Consider the following 27,913-nt stretch of genomic DNA (forward strand, 5'->3'; position numbering starts at 1 on the left):
TGGCCAAGCTTATTGCAATAGGTGCAATAAGGACGTTGGCCTCTACCTCGGTTACCACTGCGTCCTCCTCGAGAGCTAGTTTGAGAAACTAACACAGAAGAATCTGAAGTGTTATCAGATGGCAAAGTCTGAGTGGAGGAGATACGGAGGAGGCGAGCAAACACATCATCCAAGGATGAAACGAATGAACTGCCAAGAATCTGATCGCGGACGGTCTCAAGATTTAGACGGAGACCAATAAGCCTAAGAACCATGAAGAACTTGTCAATCTGTGTTCGTTGATCCCCAACATCAGTAGTAAGAGGCATCATGGTCAAGAATTCCTCCTTAAGAGAGGCAATCTAGCCAATATAAGTAGATAAATCCATGTCTTGTTGTCTGACATTGACAATAGAAGAAGCCACCTTATAAAGACGTTGGATATCATTCGTGTATAGCCCTTTCGCCTAATTCCAAAATTTAAAGCATGTTTTGTAGGCCCGAAGATGAAGCAGAATCTTAGGATCAACTGATTGCCATAACACACTACATAACTGTGCATCTATCTTCCTCCATTGAACTCTGTCAACCTCAGGGATATCCGCCTCCTGCGTAACAAGGTGATCCTCATAACCTTGACCCATAAACCAAAGCTCCACAGAGGCAGACCAGGACAAATAATTTTCACTGTCAACCAATTTCTCCGAAGTAATCATAGGAGATCTAGATATGACAGGAAAAAGTGGAACTTTTAGTAGCCATATCTACTTATCTGGTAAATGAAATACGTTTGGATCGAAGAGATCCTAATACGGCTTATCGCGGACTTCCTAAGACTCATGCAGGGCTCGGGGTGGAGAGGAAGTCACCGGAGGTCGCCGGAAAGGCTGTTTAGAGGGCCGGCGGAGACAAAAAACCCCAAAAAAATGCACTTTCAGGGCTCGAATGACACAAGCAAAGATGGAGGGTGGCTAGATGGCATCAAGCGAGGCTGGAGGTGGAAGCGCGTGGCCGAAAAGTGACCCACGCACCGGCGAGTGAGATTAAGGCCGCAGGAGAAGAGATGCGCGTGGCCGGCGCGTGGCTGAGATTCTTCCTCCGGTGCTTTGAGAAAAGTTGAAGACCTCCTCCTTGCACACCTGATGGTATGGTCAGTGTCGGAAAAGGATGTTGTCGGAAAAAGGTCGCCGGAAAAGTCGTCGGCGGTGAGGGTTTTTTGACGGTGATACGGTTGATCGGAAAACTTTAGGAGATGGGAAGGGTGACCGGAATGAAACACGGTAACTGAAAGATTTCCCAGAATGGATTCACAGATAAACCGGAAATAATTAGGGTTTTTTTCTCCTTTGGCTCTGATACCATGTGAAGAGAGAGAAAAGGGAGAATCCCTAATTATTATTATTGAAAAACTGTAAAGAATACACATTGGACTTGGGTATATATATGCATGCTAGTGGGACCCACAATACAGTAAGGAAAGAAAAGAAAAAGGAAAGGTAAATAACCTAAATAACTATACATTATCTAACAATGATGATGCAAGAAAGGACCCACAAAAGACCCATTTGTGGCTCACAAATATATAATAGCCTGTTTTTTAAAGACAATGTTGTCCCTTAAATGGTAAGGAAACAAAAAAAAAGGATATGTTGTTTCATGAAGACAGTGGACTGATTTATACGTGACATTCAGACAAACAACTCATCGACAAATGAGCATGGCCTCTATGTAGTTTGTGAATTTCCCAAAAATCTTGTCTTGCTGATATATAAATAATTAGATTTTAGACTAAACAACCTTTCTGAACAGTAATTTCTTAAGTTATTTGAATAGAGTAAACCATTTCAATCATCTTTTCATCATCCTCAGTGTTTGATATAATTTGATAAAGATATGAGCTAGAATCATTGACTTAAGCTTATTAAATGGACATTTGATAAACTAGATGGTGGGCTTTGACAGTTTGTCTCCAAATGACATTTTTGAGGACTTCAAACAACTTTTCTTATGAAATTTTACCAAGATTATGTACTCAACAAAGGTAGGCTTTTATTATGTATAAAACATCTTCATTCAGGATTAATTTGTTAATGCCAAAAATTATTTTGAAAATAACGATAGTTTCTAAAATATATGGATTTATCACAACTTTAGTATCTTTAACTGTGCAACATAATGGAATGGATGTAAACAATTACAAACATGAGAAAAGAAGGTACAAAATGAATATGAACAATAACAGTGACAGGAGCACAAAGGCAAAATGAAATGCACACAGAAAGTAGATTTCATTATATAGTATTATATGGATTGGAGAGTGTTAGATGTTACATGCTTTTTGAACCCGATGCTCTGATACTTCTTCCATCTAAAATTTTCATACAATCTTTATTTTCCTGATATATTTTTTAGCCAAATATAGTATATTTAACCATATTACAAGGAAACTCTTCATCTTTAATCATACTAATGGTGCTTCATAGGTTTTTCGGGAAGGGTAAGAGTTATGTTTTTACACTGCAACTGTTGGCAAATTTTAAATTTCTCATACCCATGACCCCCAAGTGACAATATGGTCCAGAACCCTGATCCAGTACTGTTTGATATGTTGCAGACTGGATAAGCTTGTTAATGAACCAACTGAAGGCAATGCATGGCATGCAGACCACATTGTTCCTGTGTACCAAGGGGGAGGTATGATTTGTATGGTACTATTTTATCTTTGATACATTCAAGAACTTCTTCCTGGAAAGCTGATTTGCCTACCTGATGCTTTTTCACTTGCACTAACATTTGTTGTGCATCTGGTTTCTACTTGAGCTTTCTGCATGGACTTTGCTGAGTTGCTAGCTGATCAACAACTCATTTAGCTAACTTTTTGTCAATACATGCCATTATTATTATTGTTATTGATTAAATGGGCCTCATTTTGGCTGCTGCTAATCCTTCTCTGTTCTTTCAAGCTTATTTTTTTAGCTTCATATTTAAAGGGGAAATTTTCCTCAGGTGAATGCAGGCTAGAGAACATGAGGACTTTGTGTGTGGCTTGTCATTCGGATGTTACTGCAGCACAATGTGCTGAACGTCGATCAGTAAGAATCAAGGCTAAGAAACAACTCAAAGTCATCATGAACAGCCTAAAAGATGATGCAAAGATGAAACACACCTGCGGTAATTCAAAGGTATAATTTTTTTTCTATGATTTTTACTAATTTCTACCCAACATTTTACTTTCTAGGAGAGTAGTGGTAAATATAAGCCTTGGGTTTGTCATGCTTTGATGCTTCTGGCTCCTTAGTCCATGTCAACAGCATTTGCTTTCTGAACCCTGGGACTGACTGAATGTTACCACAGAATTATTTACATAGGAAGATAAATGAGGTAGTTCTGTTGAGTCAATGTTGATGAGGAACTCAGAATTGTTTGACCAATATATTGCTAATCAGTGCAATGATTTTCAAGATGGTGGACCATGTATTTGACTGTCCATGAAAATAGTAAATATGTGTGCTTTAGGGAACCCCATGGTGGCTGTAATATCACAGTTCTTGAGCTATGATACTGTTCATCGTCTTGCAAGTTTCAACCACCAAGTTCCTTTTCTTGTCTGGTGGTGATATTTGAGCAGGGTCAGGTTTATGTGTGTTTGTATATAATCTAAGAAATGACAGACTAATGTTGCATTAACCAAATCCAGAATCAAGGGCATTTGGAGATTCACGAGGATATACTGGAAGATGAGCTTCTAATCAAGGTTCCTGGAAGTGCATACTCTGGACAGAAAAGCACCACCACTGTAGGTGAACTCGAGGAGCTAAGTCCTTCAAAGCTTAATAATTCGGAAACCCATTGTGAAGCATCAACAGGCAGTATCTGAATCATTTCCCATGTGGCTGTTGTATCCTGCAGATTAAATGAGTTTGATGATGAGAAATTTTGTATTGGAAGCATGCATTGCTATGACTGAGATTCTATGGAATGCTGGGTTGATGCAGGGCTATTCCAATGATACTGATGGTAAATATTTTGTATCTTTTATCATTAGATAAGACTTCAATTTCCCTAGTGGAACCTGCAGCAAGCTGTACAAGAAAAAGGATCAGGGTTCTGATTTTTACCATGTTAAATTTGAGTTTCCGTGATTTGTATTATTTCCCGTGTTCGGATTGAGTTGGCATACATCTTTGTACCCCAGCCAAGACTCAACTCAACAATTATCAATTCAAATTCTATACAAAGCAATTTAACTGCCATTCCTGTTTGTCAAAAGCAAGTTCACATCCATAAGCATTAACATGAGGAAGCCCAAGCCCTGCTCTTTGAACGCCTGGTTATCATTGATATTAAATTTCAAAGTGTCTTCACAATTTGTGTACAAAGTTAACCAAATTTTGACCTACTTTTCAGAACTTTGGTATGGCCTGCCTCAAAAACCCTCAGGAATCCAAACTGAAACTTGGCTACTATTGGAAGAAATTTCACCGTGTACTCCTGTAAAGGTTCCCAGCCCTATGTTGGGTGAACTACGCATATGTTAGCATCATACTATAGTCTTGATAATGGATTCTCCAAAAGAATCTGCACTTTTGATCATAGTGAGCTTACCAACGTTGTGTTTGTGGAGGGACGCAGCCCTCCCTTGAAATACCTAGATGCAATCTTGCATATGGAGTCAAAGCAGATGTCATCACCTGGAGGGGAATTAGAATTACTGTCCTGGACGCGCTCAAACTTCATCACCCATGCTGGCAGTCCCTGCTGAAAAGAACTGCTCAGCTCTATCCATGAAGCTGCTAGGGAATCTAAAGTGCAACATCAAAGCAGAGGGAGTTTCCGGGGCTTGCATATTGTGCTTCAAGGCCATTTCTTCACATGTTTTTAATCCTTTGCTATCTCTTTGGTTTCGCATCTTGCCAAGTCGGAGGCTGTTTCCTGAGGCAACACCTTTACCTAAAATACCCCGGGTGCTTCTTGCATTATGACGGCTGGGTCTTAAAGATACGTCCATTAGAAGTTTTCTAGATTCAGGTCCCACTGTATTGCATTCACTAGAATCATCCATTCGAGTACTGTCTAGGATCGAATTGGATCGAACTCCAGGCAAAGCATTTCTACAAGACCTCAGTAATGAAAGAAGCATGTCCATACTGACTTCTTGTTGAACCACACCCTTGTTCTGTTCACATCCATAGCAGGCAGCAACTAGCGTGCCGGCCAAGATTGGCATCAACTCAGGGTCGCTGAAGAACACAAATGGTAGATCACACACCTGTTTACTTAAATCTCAACAGTTAGATTTTCTCAATAACACCTTAAGATACAAAAATCCTGTTAAAGATTCACCGACCTTGTGAATAATGGTTGGGCTTTTTCCCCATCGCAGGACAGCTTGGTTCCCAGGGTGGAACAAGGAAAAATAGCTAAGAAGCAACAGAGATTCAAGCAGAAGCAAACCAACCTGGCATACATAGAGGAGACAACAAATATTTAGCAAGGGCTGCTTCAAACATTAAAAGAAAGAAAGAAAAAATCCTGTTCCATCTACAGCTATGATGTAACACAAACATGAGCCATGAACAATAGTTGACTGCACTCAAGAAAAGCTTTGTCCTTGCAAGTTAAGAATCAAGAACAATAAACTATTATCTCAAATCTTGGACGATGTAATATATGCATGAGCACTGGTTATATCTTCCTCTCAAAAGATGTGACAGACTCATGCCTCAAGGCACTTGTGCTAGAGGCTTACACCCAAACAGTCCATGCTGCCTGCCCCAAGGTTTGCTGTATAAACAAGGAAGGTTACTCGTGCCTTGTATATTAACCTTGAGTAGGGTCTCATCATGGAAATGAAACTGAACATTTATTTCTCATTGAGGATTGTCTCCATAGACTTTGTAGTTTGTACAGGTGGGGAGCAACTGGATAATAACATTGTCTGAACATCAAGGAGTAGATCAATTTACATATGAAGCATAGTACTAGAGCAAATGACGAAAACTTGTCTTGGATGTCTGGATTAGAGCTGGCCAATGACCAAATATTTAAGTACACAAGCAGCAATTTTGGTAAGTCCTGGTAGCACTTATCAAGGGAGGCCTCCAATTGAATCATATATCTTTATTAGAAAAAAACTAAGTCAATACTGCTAGCATCACAACTATCTATTATGGACAGCAGTCATCTAACTGTCCTGCAACCAAAATTTCATCCACCTGCTGAGGCTGGACTCTCATCAGATTGTCTAACTATTTGCAGCCATTATAGAGAAAGCAAAACCAAAGCCACTAACATGACCTAATTTGAGCTCTCTCATTGTCCAAGCTAATGCAGAATTCTAATTAGGGCTTTAAACATTTTCACTATTAAAAACCATGGTGAGATGGAGAAGAAAAAAAAAGACAAGAATCCTTTTGGGAAACTATGCCTCAAGAATGCTTCTGCAGAAGGGGGTGGAGGGGGGCAGGTAAGAGTGCAAGAGAGCTTCATCAAAACTCAAAGGTGCCACATTCCACAGTTTCCAATTTGCAGTTCGCATGGCAGGCAGTCCTCTTAAGAGTGCAATGAAAACATTGAAAAGATTCTTGTGTCATGCTTTGGAAAGAAAAAGGAAAATTAAAAAAAATAAATGCAAAAAAGACACTAAGACATCTCACAAAATATTGGCAAGATAATGTTGGAATAGATTGAAGGGAAACAAAGATTAAAAATAACTGCAACTTAACATAAAAAAAACATAAGTTCTGAAAAAAAATTTCACATTGGAACTAATGAAGTCTTCTTCCTTTTTATTTTTTATTTTTTCAATTTGATAGGAGAGTTGAACAGAACCTTATTTGTAATTGCTCACTGGAAACCCAGTTATACACATGAAAAATATGATAACTAAATATCCTTCATATTAAAACATAAATTTTACCCTTAATTTCAAGTTCATTGTTCCTCTTGGAATATAGTCAAAGGATTGATTCATTAGATATAGTTGGCACCAATCTAGGGTGTAGATCAGTGATGGAGAATTCTGACATAATTCTGTTTTATGTTAAGTGTTGTTCTTGCATCATTTCAACATATTTAAGTGTGTTTCTTTGTTGTATATGGCATGTGATGTGACAATGTAAAAGAAGGAAACTCATCATGAATCACCTGATCGTAAGCTACTTTCCATTTACTGGTGCAATGGGAAAGAAGGAAACTCATCAAATGAAAAAATTCCATTTTCAAGTCTGGCCTAGCCTGTAATTAATTCAGGAGAAAAGGAAAATGTCAAACTTGGAGCAGAATATATCAAAGAAGCATTTCACAAAAGAGCAGAGAAATCAAAGAATCAGAATTAAACAAAGTTCAAGGAGTTAAATCCATCCAACCAAAAAATAAATTAATTAATTAAATAAAATATAAAACAGGACAAGCAAAATGAAATAACTCACTAGCATTCTCTGCATAAAAGTGATATCTATTAAAGCTAAATTGTTCAACACCTTCAGCACCCCAGTTGCCACTTCTTCAAAATTTGATGGAAGGACATAAGAACCCTGAAACAGAAAATTGCCCATTTAAGTTTATGATGTTTAGCAATTTTTTAACAGAAAAGAAAAATTAAATCATCTAACTAATCATAATCATAATATCACAAGCAGAACATAACTTAATTACTTGTTTTTCCCATTTAACTGGCGTCACTTACCAGCAATAACAATACTTATTGGCATTGATGTAACAATCATGAGGGTACCAAAAACTTCTAAGCCTTCATAGAAAAGTTAAGAAATATTCAACAAAATATGTTGGAGAGTGCTAATTTGCTTCAGCGTATGCCAAGCATGAAGTAAAACCTACCTAGAAATGGTTTTGTAGTGTGCAAAGGAAGTTGGAAGCCAAAAAAAGAAAGTTAATGGAACCAAATACAAAGAGTATAGCAACAAGTGGGATGAGCAAATTAACCTACATAGATGGTATTTGGGCAGCTATCACTGATAAACGATAATTAGTGATAAAAATGCTTGGGTTCATCTGTCCAAATCAGAAAATGAGAGTTTTGGTTTTATGACCAAGTCAGGTAGACTTTCCTAGATAATAAAATGATGAAATGGCATGGTTCTAGATTGCTCATGTGGCTTAATGATACATTTCATAGGTGTCCTATACAGTATTGATTACCAGAGAAGCTAGAAGTTGGGTTACTGCCTTCAGGGTATTAGGCAAGAGGATCCTTTATTCCCATTCTTTCACCCTCATTGTTGATGTTCTTATCAGAATGATTTCTTGAGTAGAGAGCTGAGGTTTTGAGGAACTGTTTGCTTTTGGCAAAGAAAGGACAACTATCACCTTCCTCCATACCATTTTTTTTTTTTTTTTTAATCAGAAACGAAGAAAAGTATATTAATAAAAGAAAAGATACAGGAGAAAGAAGAGAAACAAGAGAAAGAGAGAAAACCAAGAGAAGGATGAGAGGTCCTTCCCACAAAACAAAAATTGAACAAAAGAGAAAACACCCAACTAAAGAAAACTAAAAACACAGAAAAACCTCAACACTCTCAAACTTTTGAAGCGCAACTGCAGTCCAGTTGAGTTGTAAAACACTTAGAGGAACTCCTCTAAAAGCTGCAATACAAGAGGCCCAAAGAGAGGAATAGAACAGAATCAAGTCCCATAACATCTCTTCCATTCTCCCCTTATCCTCAAAGATCCTATTGTTTCTCTCTTGCCATACTATCCATAACAAAGTAAGGCAAGCGATTTGCCAAAGTGTCTTGCCTCTTAATGAGTTCCCCAAGCCTTTAAAAGCAATAACCAACATGTCCTCAATACTCCTTAGAGGAACCCAAGCCAACCCTGCTAGATTGAACAACTTGTGTCAGAGTCCAATGGTAACAGGGCAATGAAGAAAAAGGTGGTCTATCGATTCTCCATTTCCTTTGCAAAGAATGCGACAGAGGGATTTGTAGGGTACTATCACCTTCCTCCATACTTTTCTCTCTTCCACAATTTAAAACCAAGTGGCTTGTCCTTAAAGCCTTTAGGATGGTATCTGATGTAAATATATACGTTGATAAAAGCACTTCGTCAGGAGTTAATACCCACCAAGAGCATAAAAGTTAAAATTTGGAATTGGTCATGTATAATACCAAAATTATTGCCAAATATGTATCACTAGCACACAGTACTTCAAGTTTTTAGCAGCATAAAGTTTGATCAGGAAATAAATAAACTTCAATGCCATATACACCAAAAATTTTGAATTTGAATATGAACTTTCAATCTTGAATCATATGACACAAGATGGGTTGCAAGGTAAAAAGCAAATCACATTGTGACAGAAAAGCTAAAAAATAGCTGAATACAAAAACACTATAAATCAAAGAGCAAAGTGTTAATCTTTTCCAGTTTATTTAACTTTTTCAGAACCATGGTCCATTAAAAGACCTGTACAATCTTATTAAAAAAATCAGATATATCTTAGACATAGGGAAGAGAGGGCACAGCCTGGATCCCCACCTATCCTGAACCTATCATAATGACTAAAGCACCCACTAAATCAAAGCCATAATACCATAAATGTACCATAGAAATTTGTATACATCTGAACTGTAGGCAAAATCCGTGACATGTGGCATTCACCCATGTCAAGAATGAGATCCTACAATGAAAACAAACAAAAGTTTTGCAGCATAAAAAATTTGTAAAGGAATGGACGGAAGGTCAAACATGAAAATGAATCAACATATTCTCATAAGCATGACACAGGCTGGGAAAATAAGTCAACCAAAACGACAAAAGCAAACTGTAGTTTGAGAAGCAAGGTCTGTACAAATCTCAGAGCATTCACAGAAACTCTTCATGATGAAACGAAATATATTTCTCAACTTCATACCAATATATGAGAAGTTAGCCGCATGGTTACCTGTTCTGAAGACAATCTATTGTTTGCTTGCAACAGCACAGCTGTTAGAAGTGAAGGAAGACTGACTAGGCCAGTATCAGAGATAGCAGAAAGAAGAAATGCCATCGGTTGCTTCAAGCTTGATATGTTCTCAGTCTTTTGTTCAGCGCAAATATTCTTTGAATTCTGCTCACCTTTTTGAGGTATACAAGACTTGGAAATATCCTCACTCAAATTTGTCTGAGAGCTATCTGAAGCATCTGTCATGTTTGAATCAACATTATTCAACTCAATTGAAATATCAGCCAGCCTCTTCTCACAATCCTTGCCAATGGATACTGACTCAATATTTCTATTTATTTTACATGGTTCATCTAATGGCCTATCCTCTGGTACATCTGGTAGAGGTAAAATTGTGCTACCATTTAGTGTGGATAATGGAGGTCTGGGATCTCCACTGGAGTTATTTACATAGGATTGTCCAAAATCTGCAGACTCTGTAAGTTTAGCTTCTTGAATTTCGTTTCCTGTAATTGTTTCAACTGGGAAAGATTTCCAATCAATCAAAGAAATGGTTCTAGGTCTGGATGTTAAAACTGTCAATAGATTTATACTTAAGAGAATAGATGAAGGAAACGGTGCTCCTTCCACCTGGGGCCTATCATAGAGAGCAAAAAGATCCCGTAGCCGGTGAATAACTTGATATGCAATCACAAGCTCCAGCAAACCATCCTGCATTTGAAGTTGGCGTTCATCAGAGCTAAAATGACCAATAATTGTAGTAACAGTCCATAAGAACCCATCCAATACTTCAGATATTGACTCAAAATTCTCCACTGATGCTTTGCTTGATGACAAACTGGTACTACCAGGGATGTTTAAAGATGCTGCAATCTTAATATAGTTCTCAAGAGCAGCTGACAGCATGGGGATAATTGGGGGCAAGAGATTCTGGGCCAGAAAATAACTCCTGGTTGCAGCCACAGATAGTACCACCCTCAAAAGTCTCAGAAGATATATTGTCACTTGGCAAGCTTCAGGTTTTGACGTGTGAGAAGCAGGCAAGGCAGAAGCAATAAAATCAACCAGACCAGCTTGGCGAGAAGCATTCAGCTCAGGGTCTTTTCCCTCCAAAAACTGTGCTCAAGATCAAAATCAACAAATTAGAAATCAGTCAGATTTTCCCAAAATCAAATAAAATAAGTGCAAAGAGCACACTGTTCATAGGTAGCAGTAAAGAATAGTTTCAGCTAACTAAAAATTTACTATGTGCATCACCAGACTGTAGGTTTGTACCTTACGATCTATCAAAATGTGCCTACCCAAAGAAAGTTGACCCCTGCTTCATTTTCTATACTCACTAGGGAGAAAGCCATAAATTTATAGCAAGTTATTGTAAAGCTATGAACTCTGAAACATAACAGCAACCAGATCCAATGGTAACCATGTTGTCAATATTTAGATCCCGACAAGGTTTAAAACAAAGTTCTAAACAAGTACCTTAATCATTTCAGCAGTTATCAGTCCTATACTTGCAGCTCCTTCCTTCCTTGCTTGCCTGAGTTTCTGGAGTTCCTGAAGCCACCTGCCAATTTTTGCTCTTGCAGTTCCCATAGCTGTCCTATATCCAATACCAGCATTTTCATTACCAACTGGTGGCTCAAGAAATTCATATTTTAGAGCCATAAGCTTTTGCCGGATCCTTTTAATCCTTCGTCTCATAGATTGTTGCAATCCAACATTGCCAGTTGGAATAGTAGCACTTCCCAAACCTGAGATGCTGGTTGCTTGATAATCTTCATAATTGTTGGTTGGGGTAGATCTACCCTGACTGTCTTTGTTCAAAGAACGACGCAGTAAAGGTGAAGATTGATCCCTGAAATCCATTGAAGCTCTCTCCCGTATTTGCTCCAGGTAAAACTTACGACGTTGTTCACTTTCACTAAGTTTCTCAGCTAATTTCTGGGCCAGGAGTTCAGCTTCCTCTTGCTGGGCTTTGGCTCTAACTTCCCTTCTCCGCAGTTGTTCAATGGCCTTTGCTTCACGTGCTGCACTTGATGCTTTGCGTTCCTCCTCCCTTCTAAATAGGGCCTCTTCCTTTTTCCTCTGTGTCTCAGCAAGTCGCTGCAACTTTTCAGCTTCAATGAGTTTCCGGCGTTCCAAAACAGCTTCTTCTCTTGCCATGTCCTCTTTCTGTTTAGTTTTTATCACCTGTAGTTTTTCAGCTCTCCTCACCTCTGAATCATGAAGTTTCTGACGCAACATAAGCTTTTTATTCTCTTCATTTAAGGATGTGATGAAACGAACCTCATTAACTTTACTGCTTTCATCACCAGCTCTTCTCACTACTTGGGCTAGAAAAGCTTCATGCCGAGACTCACTACGCTGATGACGAGCATACATTCCCTCTCGTAACTTCATACTGCGAACAGCCTGCCACTCGTTAACGCGATTTAATTTTTCTGATGTACGCTGTAGCTTTTGAACCCTCTCATTTTCCAACTCACTTCTAATCCTCATAGCCCGTGCATGCTTTTCTTCTGCTTCCTTCTTCAGATCCAAAGCGGTTTTCTTTCTTTTCTCAGGAGTCATTAATTTATCATGCAAAATGCGTGCACGCTCAACACTTCTCCTGCTCATTCCTGGAGAGTGTGAAACACGAGAAGAGACACGAAATGGAGATGCAAGTATGTCCTCCCAGTTCCTTTTCTCCTTCCAAGCATCCATGGATTTCCATGAAGGTGCATTTCTCTTTTCCTTTTCCTTATCCTTATCCTTTTCAGCAATAGGAATTTGTCTCTTCAAAGGATCCATGGGTTTAGGGTTTTTCTCAATGTTGCTTTCTGTTAACATTGTATCTTTCTTAGGAAGAAGCTTATCTGATTCAGATGTGAATCCAAGATGTTCTCTCTTTCCTTTTCCAGAAAAAGCAGAACCATCCTTGACAGGTAACCTACATGAATTTGGATCAGAAGTGGAACAGTTTTGTGAAGAAACACGGCCATTTTGCATAGAGTTTAACTTGCTGGACTTGACAGGTTCAACATTCCGCTTCTCTGCATTTAAGTTGCCCTGAATGAGATCAGAAACTCCACCCTGCTTTCTTGGCTTCAATATTGAATCTTTACAATATTGAATAGGAAACTCGGGCCCTGGGATTTTTGGATCATTAACTTGGCGCATGCTAGCTCTCTCCTGTTGAATTTTTTTAAAGGCCTCAAGAGATGAAGACAGTATTTCAGCTCTATGTGGAGATGTCGTCATTCTCCGAACCTGCACTCAGCATCAAGTGAATAGCATTGTCCACATTATAGAACTTGGTGCAATGAAGATAGACTTTGCAATACTTAGTAGAAGAATCTGATGGAGTTAGCTTCACAAGTAAACAATATATGGAAAAAGAAAATCATTCATCATAATCGTTCCATCACCTGCTAGTTTCCAAAACCAAAACTTGCAGAAATAAATGTACACACAAACTAAAAAGCAATATATAAGTGTGTAGATATTCACATGCATACAAAATACAATATTCTCCTCTTATGGAGCTTAACTAAGATGAGGGTTACCTTTTTCCTAAATGGTACACATGTATACATGGAACAAATTCCTCAATCACCTGTTCCATCATAAAATTACTAACCACTCCCTTCTCATTTGTGATAAAGCTCTTTTAATTTGATAAAATGACATGCCAATCCTGTTCAGTTTCAACCTCAGTAAAAACAAATTATCTTACATAGGAATCAATGCAAGGACCATGTCAAACTAAAGTTCTTAGCCAAAAAGTTTTTGTCCAAAAAATAAATTCCTTGAGAATTGAAAAAAAAAAAAAAAAACATATCAAATATTTATATTCATTGATCACCATCATCAGAGCCCTAAAGGGTTGCAACAAGACACAATTTTGTAAACATTTTCTGTGCAACATCAACAAATATATTTCTATTTTCTTCCCAAAAAAGTTGATAAATATGTTTACTTCTGATCCTTTTCAGAATTTGAAACTGGTATAAGGAATTATTATCTTATAATTTAATTTTCTATATAACAGTCAAAGGAATGGCAAAATGGAATTTATGGTCTCGGATATTTTGATGACCAATGAAAAATAAATAGCATTTTCCCTACTTCCAAAATTTTCCCAACTGAACACGGAGAAAGAAAGAGAACTGAAAGCACCATGAGGGTACGATATGCTGAAGCCCAAGAATAAAGCTTCTTGAGAGATGTGCAGTATAGGACTGACATGTAAGCATATTTATGCATGTAAGCATATTTATGCATGTGTTGCTTTTGATGATGAATGATTCAAATATAACCTTGGAAGCCATTTGTCACATTTATAAGGAAAAGAGGCAAGCACATATACCTCCCATGACAGAGCATGAGGCCGGCGGTGATCAGTTTTTATGGTCATTGGTGTAGAATCGGTTAATTGAGAAGAGGATTTTTTCACCTTCTCAAATTCCTTCACTCTACTATTTAGCTCTTTAAAGTCAGATGCAGCTTCTTCAAGAACAAGAATAGCCTCTTTCATCTGCTCCAGATCGCATTCTAGTTCACAAAGAAGATAAAGTTCATCCACAGCCCTATTAAGATTCTCAAATAGAAAACACCAAAGCCGCTGCCTAAACCTTTCTTTGCTTTCCCCTGCATCACCTTCTCCAGAGGAACTCATAATCTCCAATTTTGATGCATCATGATGTATTTTACTATCCTGTGCAACCCCAGAGACTTCAACAGAGTCTGTTATAGTGGATTCTCCGGAAACTTCAGGTCCACTATTTTCAGGTGGATATGACATGGAGTCTTGGACAACCATTAGTGTGGTTGAATCACCATTTCTAACTGGTAGTTCAGAAATTTCTGAATGACTATCCTGAGACATAATGATGGGTACCTGAAGTTTCACTGTCATCTCAGCATCTCCACCAGTCGGACAACTAGAACTTAAAGTGCAATCATTTATCAGTTTGACACATTCATGGTGAACTTCCTTGCAATATGAAACATCATTTTTTGGTCCTGTTCCACCATCCTCAACCAATACTTCCATATCTTTCAAAGATATTTCATTTACATTTGTAGATTTCCCTTCAATTGATTCATTCCCAAGAGATAACGAATTCTCGTTAGCAACAACATCAGCATTCCCAGATATTATCTCCAGGTGGTTCCCTAGAGGATCAGTACAAGAAGAAACACACGAGACCAAATCATTACTAATCTCAGAATTCCTGCAGACTGGCAGATTATTATCTGAAATAGCACCAAACTTAATTTCAGGCCCCACAGAGCTTTCCTGATTCTGTACAAAAGTATCCTCCTCAAGATCACCCCATTTGATTTTGTGAACCACGTCAGGCTTATCCTTTTGAGGAACTTCTTGAACGTTACCAGTTCTACTATTAGAATTTGTTGGAAGTGTGGTACCCGACTGGGATGATTTGGAACATCCACTATCTTGATTAACTACACATTTATCAAGGTAACTTACACCTTTTTCATCTTCATTTGATACGGGAATAGGATTCCCAGCACTACCCTGGCTATGCATGGAAAAATTCCCCCCTGCCTTTGGAAATTTGGGTCTACGCTTGCCATTTGAATCTCCATTTTTTCCATTTAAAGAAGACTGATTATGCAGAAAAGTAGACGAATGTTTTCCTGAAAATCCCCCGACCCAACTTTGTAAGGAGAACTTTGAGCTACTTCTATGCTTCTGGAAAAGAAATAAGAAAACAGAAGATCTAAGGTGCACTACAGATAATGGGATAAATTGATCATTTCTTGAAAAATCTATTAAGTTGTATAGAGTCAACTCTTAGGTCATAACAATGAGAACTAGAAAAACTCAAAATGGAACGATTGCAAAATTATGAAACCTAATATGATTAGCAAGAATATGAGAAAATCACATGAGAACAACATTGAGAGAGAGAAATCCTCCAATGCATCACAAAATATTAAGCAAGCATCATATATAACCAGGTCAAAATTGGTTCTTTTCCCTAAGCAAGTGGGATGCAAGCTCCCACAGCATACCCAAAGAAATAAATAAGAGAAAACTCTGAGCAAATCCCACATGATTGGATATAAAAGGAGAACAAGCAACCTCTCTATTGCCTGTCAATCAATCTGTATCCTCATACAGACTATTCAACCATTAAATAAAAAAATTCTCCCTATTAATTAGTTCTCTTGGATAACAATGAAATCACTCCTAAGGCATGGCACTTACAGATGCCATTTGTTCTACTTTCAGTTGACAAAGCCGGTCATGGTGTAAAAGCTCCAAAAGATTCTTATAGTAATTGCTTCAGAATATTCACCATTGCTAGAATCAAACAGTAAGTAGTGGAACTTCAGGCAGTTTTACTGGGCTTTGGAGGCTTTCTTCTTCACCACCACTGAATCAAATCCATAGAATTAAAATAATTTCAACATATTTATAATTTATTTTCTTCTGAAATTGACACATCAGGAACCTCAGAAGAATAATGGAAGAAAGTATAAAATCAGCCCAGATATTCAGAAAACATTAACACGGAAAAAGAGGATCTCTTTTGCCAACAGTCGGGAGGATGTTCTCAAAGCAAACAAGAAAATAATTCACTAATGGCTGAGAATCCTTAGCCTGTGAAGGAACCTCAAGAGGGAAATAATCAGTAAATGCTCTCCACTTTAAATATCAGAGTATCAATGGCCATCAAATGTTTGGCACCAAATTCTTAGGGGCAGCATTGGAAGGTTAGACGGCTTGAAAAAACTTACAATTAGAAAGATATTGATTACCCAACAACATTATTAAAAAAGGGGGAAGGGGGGTGGGGGGAAAGAAAAAAGAATGTTGTGCAATTCATTTATTTGGCATGACCAGTGTGATCTATCTACACTTACTATGTAATCTCAAGCCATTAATTCTATGCTATAAAAGACCTAAAGTCTTAACTAAATCTTTCAGAGACCATATTATTCGGACAGAGTGCACAGTCTAAGATCTAATGAGAATAATCTAATTACGGGTCTTTTTAGCCAGTATTCTAACTTCCCAAATAGCATGTGTCTTCCATATTCCTTAAATTGAACTAATTGATGGTGATGATCAGAACCAAACCTAGAGTTCTCAATATCACAACTGAGGCTGAACTGCAGCCTATCACAGACATAAGACCTAGATTCCATAAAACCAAAACTTCAATTTTAGCAGTTTTTTTGGGTTATCTGTAATGTATCCAATGAAATAACAAATGATGAGGTAAGTACCCCAAAAATGGAGAATGTTATTTACACCATTTCAGCTTTAGTTTCTCTACAATATTCCATCCAAAAAATGCAAGCAATATTACCCTAGGTACCATTGATCAATGAGGTGATTATTAAGCCAAATACAACTACTTCCCTTAATCAAGTTGAACTTTTCATTTCTTGAACAAAAACAACACAGAAAGAAACCCTCAAAATTTTCTTTTCTTTTATTTTCCTTTGTTTTCACAGCAACCAAATAGAGCGTTGATATGATCAACTAAAAAAATAAGTAAAAATGATAATGTGATTCCAAGAAAATGACAAAAACAAGAACACCTTTTTCACTTCGAACCATCCAGAGCCATGATCGTCTACTGCTTCCCCGCTGTTCTCCATCGGGAAATCGATGACCCCAGATTTTCCACTCAAAACAAACACACAAAATTACAACAACAAATGGGGTCAAATCTTCACCAACTTTATTAAAATCAAAATTCAAGAACCATGGAATCGAATTGGGAAACAGAAGGAAACTCAATAATGAGAAAATCGCCGGAAACAGAAACGGAAAACACTGGTGGCTAGAAGGGTTGGAATCGTTGAATTCAAACTCCACAATTTAAGGGAAATAACATGTCAGAGCTGGAAATAAAGTCCAGAGAAATGAAATTCCAGTCCCGGGATAATTCCAGTGAAAACTTGATAAGAAAAATGATCGAGAGAAGAAGTTTTTTCTAGGGTTTGGGGAACTTTTAGACGGAAAAGGTGGGAGGGAAGGGAAAGAAGAAGAGAGGGAGGTTGTCAAAGTGAATTATATACTGCTGGAATGAAGAAGGTGGTGAAGGACCGTCCAATTTGACAATACTCTCATTCCTTTTTCAACCTTATTACGAAGGTGCCCTTACATTACAAAATGACTTCAATGCCCATTGGATCTCAAAATTAATGTCACTATCTCAATAAAGTAGTCTCTCATTTTCCAAAAACAAAATAAATTAATATTTAATATAGAAATTTGGAACACACTGAAATGGGATGCTCTTATTTTTTCAAAATTATTATAATTTTACATATTTGATGAGCCAAGTATGGCAAACTTTTAGGAAGTCAAAAACCCATTTTTATGACAAGTTTACCCAAAAAGCTTATGATTTAAAAATAATTTAATATAAAAATAAGAAAAATATTACTTATTATAAATTTTTTATTTTAACTTAATGAATAATTTTTTATATTTAATGAAACTTTTATAATATCGATATTACCCTTTAAAAATTATGAACTTAGTTTTAAGTTAAAACAAAATATAAAAATCAAAGCCCGTTCATATCAAAATATAAGGGTCTCTTCAACACCATTTTAAAAAATATTTTTCAAAAATCGGTTTTTAATGTCAAGTTAGTTTTTAATTATCTCTAAGAACAAAGTCTATCATTTGAAAATTCAGTGGCCATTTGATAAATAAATTTAAAACTTAAAGTAACTTAATAACTTAATTTAAGTCATTAAATAAATTAAACATATTTTATAAATATAACTTAGTGATATAACTTAAAGTAAAAAAAAAAATTAAGTAATAATTAAAAACAATTAACTTATTTTAAGTTCACACATTTATTTTACCTTTTTAACTTTATTGGTCATAATTACCTATACGATGTCTTTTGTTCATAACCTTTATTGTTACTCAAACCTTTTTTACCCTAATTATAATTTATGAGGATAAATAAATTTTAAGCAAATTTTATCAAACAACCTTAATACTAAAAGTAAAAATTAAGTATTAAGTTTTAAGTTAATAATCTAAGAATAATTTAACTTAAAATTAACTTAAATCATTAAGTAATAAATATTAAGTTTTATCAAATAATGTATAATACAATGATTTTAAGTGTTAAGTTAAAAATATATGATATCAATTCTAAAAAATAACAAGTTTATTAAAAATTGCCAAACCCTATTTTATAAATTCAAAATTATTTACTTTAAGAATGGTTTCAAACATACTTTTCTACATTGTATGATTCACCTTCTATTCCCTTCGCCTAACAAAAGCAGCCAGGATGAGTTAGAATCCAAGATTTTTAGCAATGTTGGTGCCTGCTGGCTAACATTGAATGCCCAAAAAGCATGAAATCCGGTTTGGTGAAGACTATAGTGGAGAGGAGGGTCACATCAAGGTGGGTGGGGTTTCATTTTAGGGAAGCACCACATGGACTAGAAGACCATTTGTGTCCAAAGATTGGTTGTGGCCCATTTCCCACTTTTCCTCCCTCTCATTTTCTCAAGAAAAAAAAAATTGACTTCCAAGAAAACCCACCTCCCAATTCATGAGATTTTGTCAGAAACTTTTTGAAAAATGGTAGATAGACAGACAGACAGACAGATCTACAACTATATCTTGAGATTTTGAATGATGTGCTGATAATGTGGGAGATGAAGAACAGGGTCTGACATGCCTTCAAAACATACCATGGATGCACTCGAAAGCTAGTTTGGTGGAGCACTCACTCTATGGTGATTGGATCAGGGCAATGTGGACTATGTCACCCTTTCGAATTTTTCAATGGGGCCATTCTTTACCAACATTTTCAAATTTCAGGCATGTGATAGGTTGATTGGAATTCAGAAAAGAACAATTCATACTTCAATAATCAACATCATAATAAGTATATATATTTATAAAAAAGTTCCTTTCAAATGATTTTTAAGAAATGAAAAAGCCTTTTTTTTTTTTTTAATTTAATAAAAGCTTTTTTTTTGTCTATTTGACTAATTTTATTCAAAAAACTTAAAATGAAAGATAGAAAAATTTTGCTTCTTGAAAAAATTTTATTGACTTTTGTAAGACAGATATTAAAAACCTATTCAGATCGAAATAGAAAAAAGTAACTGTCGTATTCCATTTCTTTTAAGTGATGTTTGTTTCAATCGTTACTCCAAACTAAACATAGTTTTGAATGTTGATTGGATAGGTGAAATCAATAATTTGGTCAAAATCTTCAAACTTTTTTATTATATTAGGCATGAAAAACGAGGGTTACTTAATACATAAAAGTTTCTTTCAAATGTTTTTTAAGATATCAAAAATTGTTTTTAAAATTTAATAAAAGTTTTTTTATTTATTTGACTAATTTTGTTCAAAAAACTTCAAGTAAAAGACAAAAAAATATTGCTTTTTAAAAAAAATTTATTGACTCATACCAAATAAGTATCAAAAAGTCATCCAAATCGAGACTAAAAAAGTAGCACTCGTGTTCCATATCTTATGTGACGGTTGCTTCAATCATTACTCGCATTAAACATAGTTTTGAGTGTTGATCGGGTCAAAATCTTCGAACTTTTGTATTAGATTAGACATGAAAAATGAGGGTTATGTACACATAAAAACAAAAAATAAAATAAAAAATACAGAGACCATGGAATGGGTACTTTTCACCAGAAGTGAAGAAATAGGAAGAGAATGGCATTAGGTAGAATCCACTTGGGGGAAACAACACTACAAACATTGGGCACCAACCCTGACTCCATGGAAGTTGAGGCACCAACCAATCTACCATTGCTCTAAAAGGTAAAACCCTATTTTCTTGGGCCTGCTAGCCCTTAGGAGACTGTTCTTGAGCTAGCTTGGAGTAATTCAAAATGGGGTTTAGACTTTAGAGATCTGGCCCAGCACATGGATCGGATTTGTCCACACCAAATGGAACTAAAATAAGGACAATGTTTTAGATCTGGGTTACAGTGAAAATTTAAATAAAAATAGTTCAGAAGATGGGTCATACATATTTACCAATGCTTAAACAAATCTAGAGGTTGAGAGATAGTGTAGTTAAATCATGGTCACTTATAATATAAACTAACCCCAAAAACATTCTTTCCCCATGAGGAAAACCCTTGTTCTAGGAAGCAAAGATTTGGTGCAGGCATCACTTCCAATTCAAGCTAAGCTCATCACGCTACACTCGCAACTTGGAATCTTAGCAAATGATATAAATATATGTTCATTGAAAAGCCAAGACCTGCCACCTCTAAGCCTTATCTTAACCTTTCTTATAAAGCTAATTAATCAACTCAACTGTAATCCACACCTAACAGCTGATTATTCATTATTTACGTTCAAAACCTCACATGGAATGGAGGAATTCTTACCCAAACCCGGGAATCTGACTCCGACCCATTTCACCTGACGGTGTCGTCTTGTCGTTGGTTGGTACATCAGGAATAGAAGGGAGAGGAAAGTGAGAAAAAAATAAGGGAAGGGAGAGAAACGATAAGCTTCTAGTCTGAGCAGTCGATGTTTTGATGGGTTTTTTGTGGGAAGAGTTGCTTCAGAATTGAGCCCGCTCAACCCTTGTCACTGTCGGTGAGTGTTTTCTTTTCTTTTCTTTTTTTTCTTTTTTCGTTTGAGGTTTTCTTTTATATGGCTTGTCCTTTATTTTCCGTTTGGTTGCTGAGAAAGTGTGGAAAAGACAGGAATGTGTAAGGGTGATCTTATGTTCTTATCGGTTTGGGTTTTTCATCCAAACCCGGGAAATCTGAGTCCGATCCATTTAACTTGAGATGGCCTTTTTTAGCTTGTCTGTCGGTTTAACCGCACCAGTAAAGCCAAAGAGAGAAAAAGCGAGGAAAGAGAGAGTGGCTTATCTACTAGTGCCACCACTCAATTATTTGATGTATTTTTTATCGGAAAAGTTGCTTCAGATTTGAGCTCCACTACTATCACTAATGTTGTGCTCTCGTCATTTAAGGTAGCTTTTATCTGGGTGATCCTTATTTTCCCGTTTGGCCAGAGAGAAAGTGGGGTGTGGGGGAAGACATGAAAGTGAGATTTGAATCTTACGTTGTATCTTGTCTAGGTTTCTTACAAATTAAAATTTAGCACAACTCGGCTAGAGAGTTGTATTTGGTTCAGTTGAAGTGATTTTTTTTTTCCTTGAGGTTCCAAATAGTAAAGCCTTAAAATTCAGTCCTCTTTTCCCCTTGAATTTTTGGCAACCTAACAGTGCATGATGCCTGATTTGGTTATTCATTCATACTAAATGCTGGTATTATGTGAAAAAGCTAGTACTTTGGTTATCTTCTTCTTCCTTTTTTTTTTCCTGGTTATATTAAAATTTAAAAGTCAGCTTCAAGCACTACTGTTCTTCATAATTTGTGCTCTTTCTTGACCTTTTAGATCTGATTTTCTCATTCAGTGGTTTTCTTGATACGCAACAATGGATAATTGGGGTGGCTTTGCTTTCACTCTCGGTATCTCTTATAAATTTTATAGATAGGAATAAATGCCCATGAGCTGGAGTCAGACGGTTTTCTCAGATATAAGATTTCTATCTTTGAAATGCTCATCAATGTTTGAAGCATTTCAAACCCATCTCTGATTGGTGAAAAGATTTTATTGTTGGTTTGATCAGTTTTTCTGATGTATGGGTTAGGCATTGAGAGACTGTTTGAAGCCTTCGGGATTTAAACACTCCTTATATCTGAATTCACTTGGTAATTGTAAATTGTTCATCCCTCTAGAAAAAATTGATTTAGTTTAGGGGCTAATGATTTACCTCAAATTCTATGTTTTCCTTTCTGTGATCTGTTGAAATTTTATTCCTTGTTAGAAACAAGGACTGCTAGCACTCTATATTTTAACTTTGTCCTTTTTCTTTCAGTTAATTGACTGAGTTGAGTTAGTATTGAGGCTGGTTTGCTCGTTCCCCCAATGGGATTCCGCTTCTTCTTATTTCTTTTTCTTGCTACCCTCCCTGCGTTCTTGGCTCAAGAATTTGAAGATGCAATAATTAAAGTTGATGGGGCTACAACAGTTGCTGAAACTGATGCTAACTTCATCTGTGCTACTCTGGATTGGTGGCCTCATGATAAGTGTAACTACAACCACTGTCCATGGGGATATTCATCTGTAATAAATATGGTACAGCTCTAAAAAGTTATTCTTCTTGCTAAGATTTGATCAGCTTTCCCATATTTTAAATTAGCTTCTGCAGAAAAATAAAACCATGAAGTATATTGATTAGTGTGTTTTGGTATTCTCAGGACTTGTCTCATCCTCTTTTTGCCAAGGCAATTGAAGGTTTGTATATTTGGATCATTAAGCTTGTGTCACCCTGAGAGTGGCCTTTTCTTGTGGGATTCAAGCATGACTAAAGCCTAAAGAATTACAATATGGTTTTTGTTGATTAGCATCTTGCTGGACTTTTTATTTTTGTTTTCTTTATGAAATGTTATAATGCTCTGAGTTTTGGTGTATTGACAGCTTTTAAGCATTTGAGAATAAGAATTGGAGGTTCTTTGCAAGACCAAGTATTATATGATATCGGACCTTTGAGGTCCCCTTGCCATCCTTTTAGAAAGATGAATGATGGATTATTTGGATTTTCGAAGGGATGTTTACGCATGAGTAGGTGGGATGAGCTAAACCGCTTGTTCAGTCAGACAGGGTAAATATTTAGCTTTTGAACTTCCAAATAATTTCCAATCAATTATTTGTGTGGGATATGTACAATTCAACTGATCAAGTGTTGGTTGGCCAAAATCCCTTATTTATAATTGATAAAGGAAATCTTTTATTTTTCATGTAACATTGTTGTCATTTGATCTATATTTTGGTTAACCCCAATGCTAAGGGTCAACTTTCTTTTCTATTATTTTCTGTTTCTTTTGATTCCATGAAACTGTGGTTCACATACTTCTATTTGTTTGTTTCTTTCTTAACATGGATTTGGAAACAGATACGCATTCATCAGTGATAGGTCCAGGGTTTTTTTTAAAATGCATGAAAAAGTTACTTTATTAATATAGATGTGTATATCCATTTCAATGCAGCATTCATAGAGAACAAACTTATCTTACTGGATCTGTTTTTTTTTTTGTCCATGAAACAGTCTTATTAAAAAAAAAAAAATTCTTTTTAGCAACAGAGCAGTGCTGTTCCCAGCAGCACATGTTTTTCATTCTTACAGTTTTCACACCAGAACTAGTATCTGAAGAGGAGATAAATGCCATTTAACTTGCTAATTGTTGTCCATATAGGGTTGAGTTTCAAGTATTTCTTCTTCTTCTTTTTTTCCCCCAAAGAAAACATTTAAGTTTGCAATTCATAGATGGAGAGGGGACATACTTTTGATGTCATTACTGTTTGAATCTTGTGGTTGCAGAGTAATTCTGACATTTGGGTTGAATGCACTCTATGGGAGGCAGCAGATAAGAAAAGGCGCATGGGCCGGAGTTTGGGACTCAAGTAACACTCAGAACTTCATAAAGTACACTATTTCCAAGGGATACCAGATTGATTCATGGGAATTTGGTAGGGTTTTGCAAGAAAATCTCTTGCTTTTCCAAACTGTAGTGTTTTGCCTCATCCTTATTCCCCCTCCCCACCTAATGCCTTTTCAGGTAACGAGTTGAGTGGAAGTGGAGTTGGTGCAAGCGTTAATGCTGAACAGTATGGGAAGGACTTAATCAACCTTAAAGCTATCATCAATAAGCTGTATAATAACTCGAATGTCAAACCATTACTTGTAGCACCAGGAGGATTCTATGAACAGAATTGGTATGCTAAGCTTCTTCAGGTTTCGGGTTCAAGCACAGTCAATGTTGTGACACATCATATCTATAATCTGGGTGCAGGTGAGTCCCTGTGATCAATTTGTTAATCACCATTTTTTTTCCTCATTCTTTGAAAAAAAAAAAGTTTTGATATATGAACATAAACATTATTGATTATATAAACTTTGGACTCTGTTACCAAAAGAAATACAGCTTTTTAATGTACAAAATAATTATATGAATAACTTGTCAATTGGTTATAGGGGGTGTAGTCATCTGGTTCTCACAAGAAGTAATGTGATCTTCTTGTGTGAGACTTTGGGAAGCAATTAAAGTGAAATGAGAGAATTTGGGCTGTAAACTGTTCTTGAAAATGGTTGTTTGTTCTTTAGAGCATAACACAATTTTCTAACTCAGAAAACATGGCTTAACAAACTTGGAATAAAAAACAGTTTTTGAAAATGGTTGTTTGTTCGTTAGAGCATAACACAGTTTTCTAACTCAGAAAACATGGTTTAACAAACTTGGAATAAAAAACAGTTTTTTGAAAAATTGTTCCAAAAGCAGGTTTTTTTTTTTTTTTTTAAGAATGTGTTCTAAGCAACATTGAAAAAACGAATAATATTTTGGAAACTTTTGCATTATACACAAGTGTACAATGCTTTTATGAAGAATAAGCCTAGGGAACAATTTTTCGTATTTGAGTTCCCAATTAGAATTTTGTTTCTGAAAACAATTAAAAACTGTTTTTGAAGAACTGTTTTCAAAACATTGCCAAACAAGCCCTTTATTTCTCATTGCAATTTTCTGGTCAGAAATGGGAAAGGGTTTCATTTTGGCAGGATGTGTGGACTGGAGAGGATTCGTTCATGGGGAAGTTTCCAATTTTTTGTAGGAATGCAGCTAAGGAGGAGGAGGCTTGGATGGGGTGGATGTGGGGGGGGGGTCACTGGATGCCAGGTTTCAGAAGGGACTAGCAGAATCAGCAGATAGAGGAAGTAGTGATTTCTGTGGACCATATTCAGAAAGGAAGGTGTGGCAAACAAAAACAATGTCATGTATTGAATTCAGACCTTGGATAAAAACGTTTATAGTTGAGCATTTTAGAAGGAGGTGGTAAAGGTGGTAGAATGAAGCCTGGCATTCTTGGGCCTCTCCTGAGGTGGCTTTTTTCATATGGATGGGTGTGGGCATTCATTGGGTTCTTCTGAAACAGTTAAGTTGATGATTGCCAGTTGGCATAATAATTTTTCATAAGGGGAAGAAGAAGGGTGTTGAGGGGTTGCTAATTTAAAGATCCTCCTGGGACTTTGTTGTTGATTTAGAGGGTACTTTAAGAGAGGCTGTTGCTTTTGTTTCGTTTCTTTTTAAATCTTACTCCCTTTCTTTTTCCTTTGTTTTTATTTCCTCTTTACTGTATATTGTAACATGCCACATGTAGTAGCTATCACTCCTTTTTGGCCCTTTCAATAGGATCTTTTATTGATTAGAAAGTAGTTGTAGTTTTTCATTTCTTTTGAGAGAAACAATTCACGGCCATTGTGAAAAAACACACAGATATACATTTTTTTTACTGTATATTTTACACATCATTTCTTTAGTTCTCATATTCCCCATATAGATTGCCATTAACATTCACATTTCTGTCCGTTTCAGGTGTAGATCCCAATCTTGTGAGTAAGATACTGAATCCCCATTACTTGAGCAGGGTAGAAGAAACATTCAAGAGCCTTGACAAAACCCTTCAAACCTGGGGCCCTTGGGCTTCTGCTTGGGTTGGAGAATCTGGTGGGGCTTATAACAGTGGTGGTCATCTGGTGTCTAACACCTTTGTAAACAGCTTTTGGTAATCTTGTTTGCCTCATTGCATTCATCATTATTTTTCCTTCCAACTGCAGCTTTCCTTTGCCTGAAAAAGGGAGAAATTTCTCATTCAGCTATTACTGGACTGTGTTATTAGACATCACAACTCACTACGTATATTTGTAAATGAAATATAGGTACTTAGATCAGCTAGGAATGGCATCCAAGTACCACACTAAAGTTTATTGCAGGCAGACTTTGATTGGTGGAAACTATGGTCTCCTCAACACAACCACTTTAGTTCCCAACCCTGATTATTACAGGCAAGAACCTTGGGATTGATATCTTTGCAATTGAATTTTTATTCAATAAGAACCAAGATAAAGTTTCTACATTTTGCCCTTGAAAGGTTTATATAATCCAAAAATCTGGTATTTGATTCTGAACAGCGCCCTTCTGTGGCATCGACTCATGGGAAAAGGTGTACTTGCTGTTGATAGTACTGCCTCACCATTTTTACGCTCTTATGCCCATTGTTCAAAAGGGAAGGTAAGTGCTTTATCGATATTATTCTTTTTTTCTTATTTAAATGAAGGGCAATAGTGTGTCAAGGTAGGAGGTTTTCATTACACAAACAGGGGTATGAAAAGATTCTCGTCTGGGATAGTGTATCCATATTTGCAAATCTAAAAGAAAAATAAAATAAAAACTTAATTTCTAGTGATATTTTTTACAGGTCCACCTAGCCCATTTTACAATTTTTTGACCATTGCCATTGTGTCATTACAGGCAGGCATAACTTTACTCCTGATCAATTTAAGCAACCAGACTACGTTCCAAATCAATGTTGAGAACAGCATGAACCTCAACTTGTTTGTGAAGAAGACAACCATGTACAGAGGAAGTGCTTTCATGCATGGTCTCAAGAAATCAGTGTCATGGATCGGAAGTAAGGCAGATGAACAATTATTCAGAGAAGAGTATCATCTAACTCCAAAAGATGGGTACCTCAGAAGCCAGACCATGGTTCTAAATGGGATGCCCTTGGAGCTTACTGATGATGGAAACATCCCAAGTTTGAACCCAGTCCGCCTTAATCTGAATGCACCGATATTCATCAATCCATTGTCCATTGCATTCATTGCATTCCCCAACTTTGATGCCCCAGCTTGTGCGTGATCCTTCATCCTTGTGTAAACTCACCTCTCAAGCTATATATCTTACTGGGTCATGACTGCAGAAGCTAAGAGTTTGTATTAAGAATAAGATCAAGATCATTGTATTTAGAGCAAGTACACAGATATCTGTTGGGAACAAAACAAGAAACAATGAATCAATTGTAATTATCTATCTATCTATCTATATATATATATATATATATATATATATGTATTGTTAAAAAATAGCTATGTTTGGCTATCAATGTATGCTTCAAGTCTAAAA

At 36.4% G+C, this 27,913-nt stretch overlaps 3 protein-coding genes across 10 annotated transcripts in view; 2 read left to right on the plus strand and 1 right to left on the minus strand.

Moving 5' to 3' along the window:
- LOC117904662 (DNA annealing helicase and endonuclease ZRANB3) overlaps positions 1-4,232 on the plus strand; it is a 53,903-nt gene extending 49,671 nt beyond the window's left edge. For both annotated transcript variants that reach the window (XM_034817386.1, XM_034817387.1), the window contains 3 exons: positions 2,594-2,673; positions 2,986-3,161; positions 3,677-4,232. In XM_034817386.1, the coding sequence (XP_034673277.1) occupies positions 2,594-2,673; positions 2,986-3,161; positions 3,677-3,856 (436 nt within the window). In that variant the 3' untranslated portion in view covers positions 3,857-4,232. The remainder of the gene's footprint in view (positions 1-2,593; positions 2,674-2,985; positions 3,162-3,676) is intronic.
- On the minus strand, positions 3,434-17,908 carry LOC117904660. 5 transcript variants are annotated; one of them, XM_034817380.1, is made up of 10 exons: positions 17,450-17,908; positions 16,107-16,275; positions 14,235-15,587; positions 11,363-13,135; positions 9,884-10,999; positions 7,410-7,514; positions 7,126-7,215; positions 5,327-5,437; positions 4,098-5,248; positions 3,434-3,882 (listed from the first exon to the last, which is right to left on the minus strand). In XM_034817380.1, the coding sequence occupies exons 2-9, from the start codon at positions 16,113-16,115 to the stop codon at positions 4,706-4,708; spliced, it is 5,100 nt and encodes a 1,699-aa protein (XP_034673271.1). In that variant the 5' UTR covers positions 16,116-16,275; positions 17,450-17,908; the 3' UTR covers positions 3,434-3,882; positions 4,098-4,705. The 5 variants fall into 5 exon arrangements, with proteins under 5 accessions (XP_034673271.1, XP_034673272.1, XP_034673270.1 ...); XM_034817381.1 differs by lacking the exon at positions 16,107-16,275 and having other exon boundaries at positions 14,235-15,532; XM_034817379.1 differs by lacking the exon at positions 16,107-16,275 and having other exon boundaries at positions 17,450-17,907.
- Positions 17,909-21,241: 3,333 nt separating this feature from the next.
- LOC117904698 (heparanase-like protein 1) lies at positions 21,242-27,826 on the plus strand. 3 transcript variants are annotated; one of them, XM_034817446.1, is made up of 10 exons: positions 21,242-21,476; positions 22,774-23,033; positions 23,156-23,192; positions 23,376-23,559; positions 24,277-24,425; positions 24,515-24,748; positions 26,324-26,513; positions 26,668-26,793; positions 26,920-27,019; positions 27,260-27,826. In XM_034817446.1, exons 2-10 carry the CDS (start codon positions 22,824-22,826, stop codon positions 27,647-27,649), a joined length of 1,620 nt encoding a protein of 539 aa, XP_034673337.1. In that variant the 5' UTR covers positions 21,242-21,476; positions 22,774-22,823; the 3' UTR covers positions 27,650-27,826. The 3 variants fall into 3 exon arrangements, with proteins under 3 accessions (XP_034673337.1, XP_034673338.1, XP_034673336.1); XM_034817447.1 differs by lacking the exon at positions 21,242-21,476 and adding an exon at positions 21,700-21,861; XM_034817445.1 differs by lacking the exon at positions 21,242-21,476 and adding an exon at positions 21,847-21,935.
- The last annotated feature ends 87 nt before the right edge of the window (positions 27,827-27,913 follow it).

Source organism: Vitis riparia, chromosome 17 (assembly GCF_004353265.1).
Source record: "Vitis riparia cultivar Riparia Gloire de Montpellier isolate 1030 chromosome 17, EGFV_Vit.rip_1.0, whole genome shotgun sequence".
Classification (NCBI taxonomy): Eukaryota; Viridiplantae; Streptophyta; class Magnoliopsida; order Vitales; family Vitaceae; genus Vitis; species Vitis riparia.

Bases quoted from the DNA above. Each gene is read 5' to 3' on its own strand.
- LOC117904698 (XM_034817446.1), top strand. From the start codon at position 22,824: ATGGGATTCCGCTTCTTCTTATTTCTTTTTCTTGCTACCCTCCCTGCG. The intron at 24,426-24,514 runs GTAGGGTTTTGC...ATGCCTTTTCAG, and splicing joins GATTGATTCATGGGAATTTG to GTAACGAGTTGAGTGGAAGT. The intron at 26,794-26,919 runs GCAAGAACCTTG...GATTCTGAACAG, and splicing joins CCCAACCCTGATTATTACAG to CGCCCTTCTGTGGCATCGAC.
- LOC117904660 (XM_034817379.1), bottom strand. From the start codon at position 17,509: ATGGAGAACAGCGGGGAAGCAGTAGACGATCATGGCTCTGGATGGTTC. The intron at 11,000-11,362 runs GTACTTGTTTAG...TCTTGAGCACAG, and splicing joins TAACTGCTGAAATGATTAAG to TTTTTGGAGGGAAAAGACCC. The intron at 7,216-7,409 runs GTGAGTTATTTC...AATTAATTACAG, and splicing joins CTTTTATGCAGAGAATGCTA to GCTAGGCCAGACTTGAAAAT.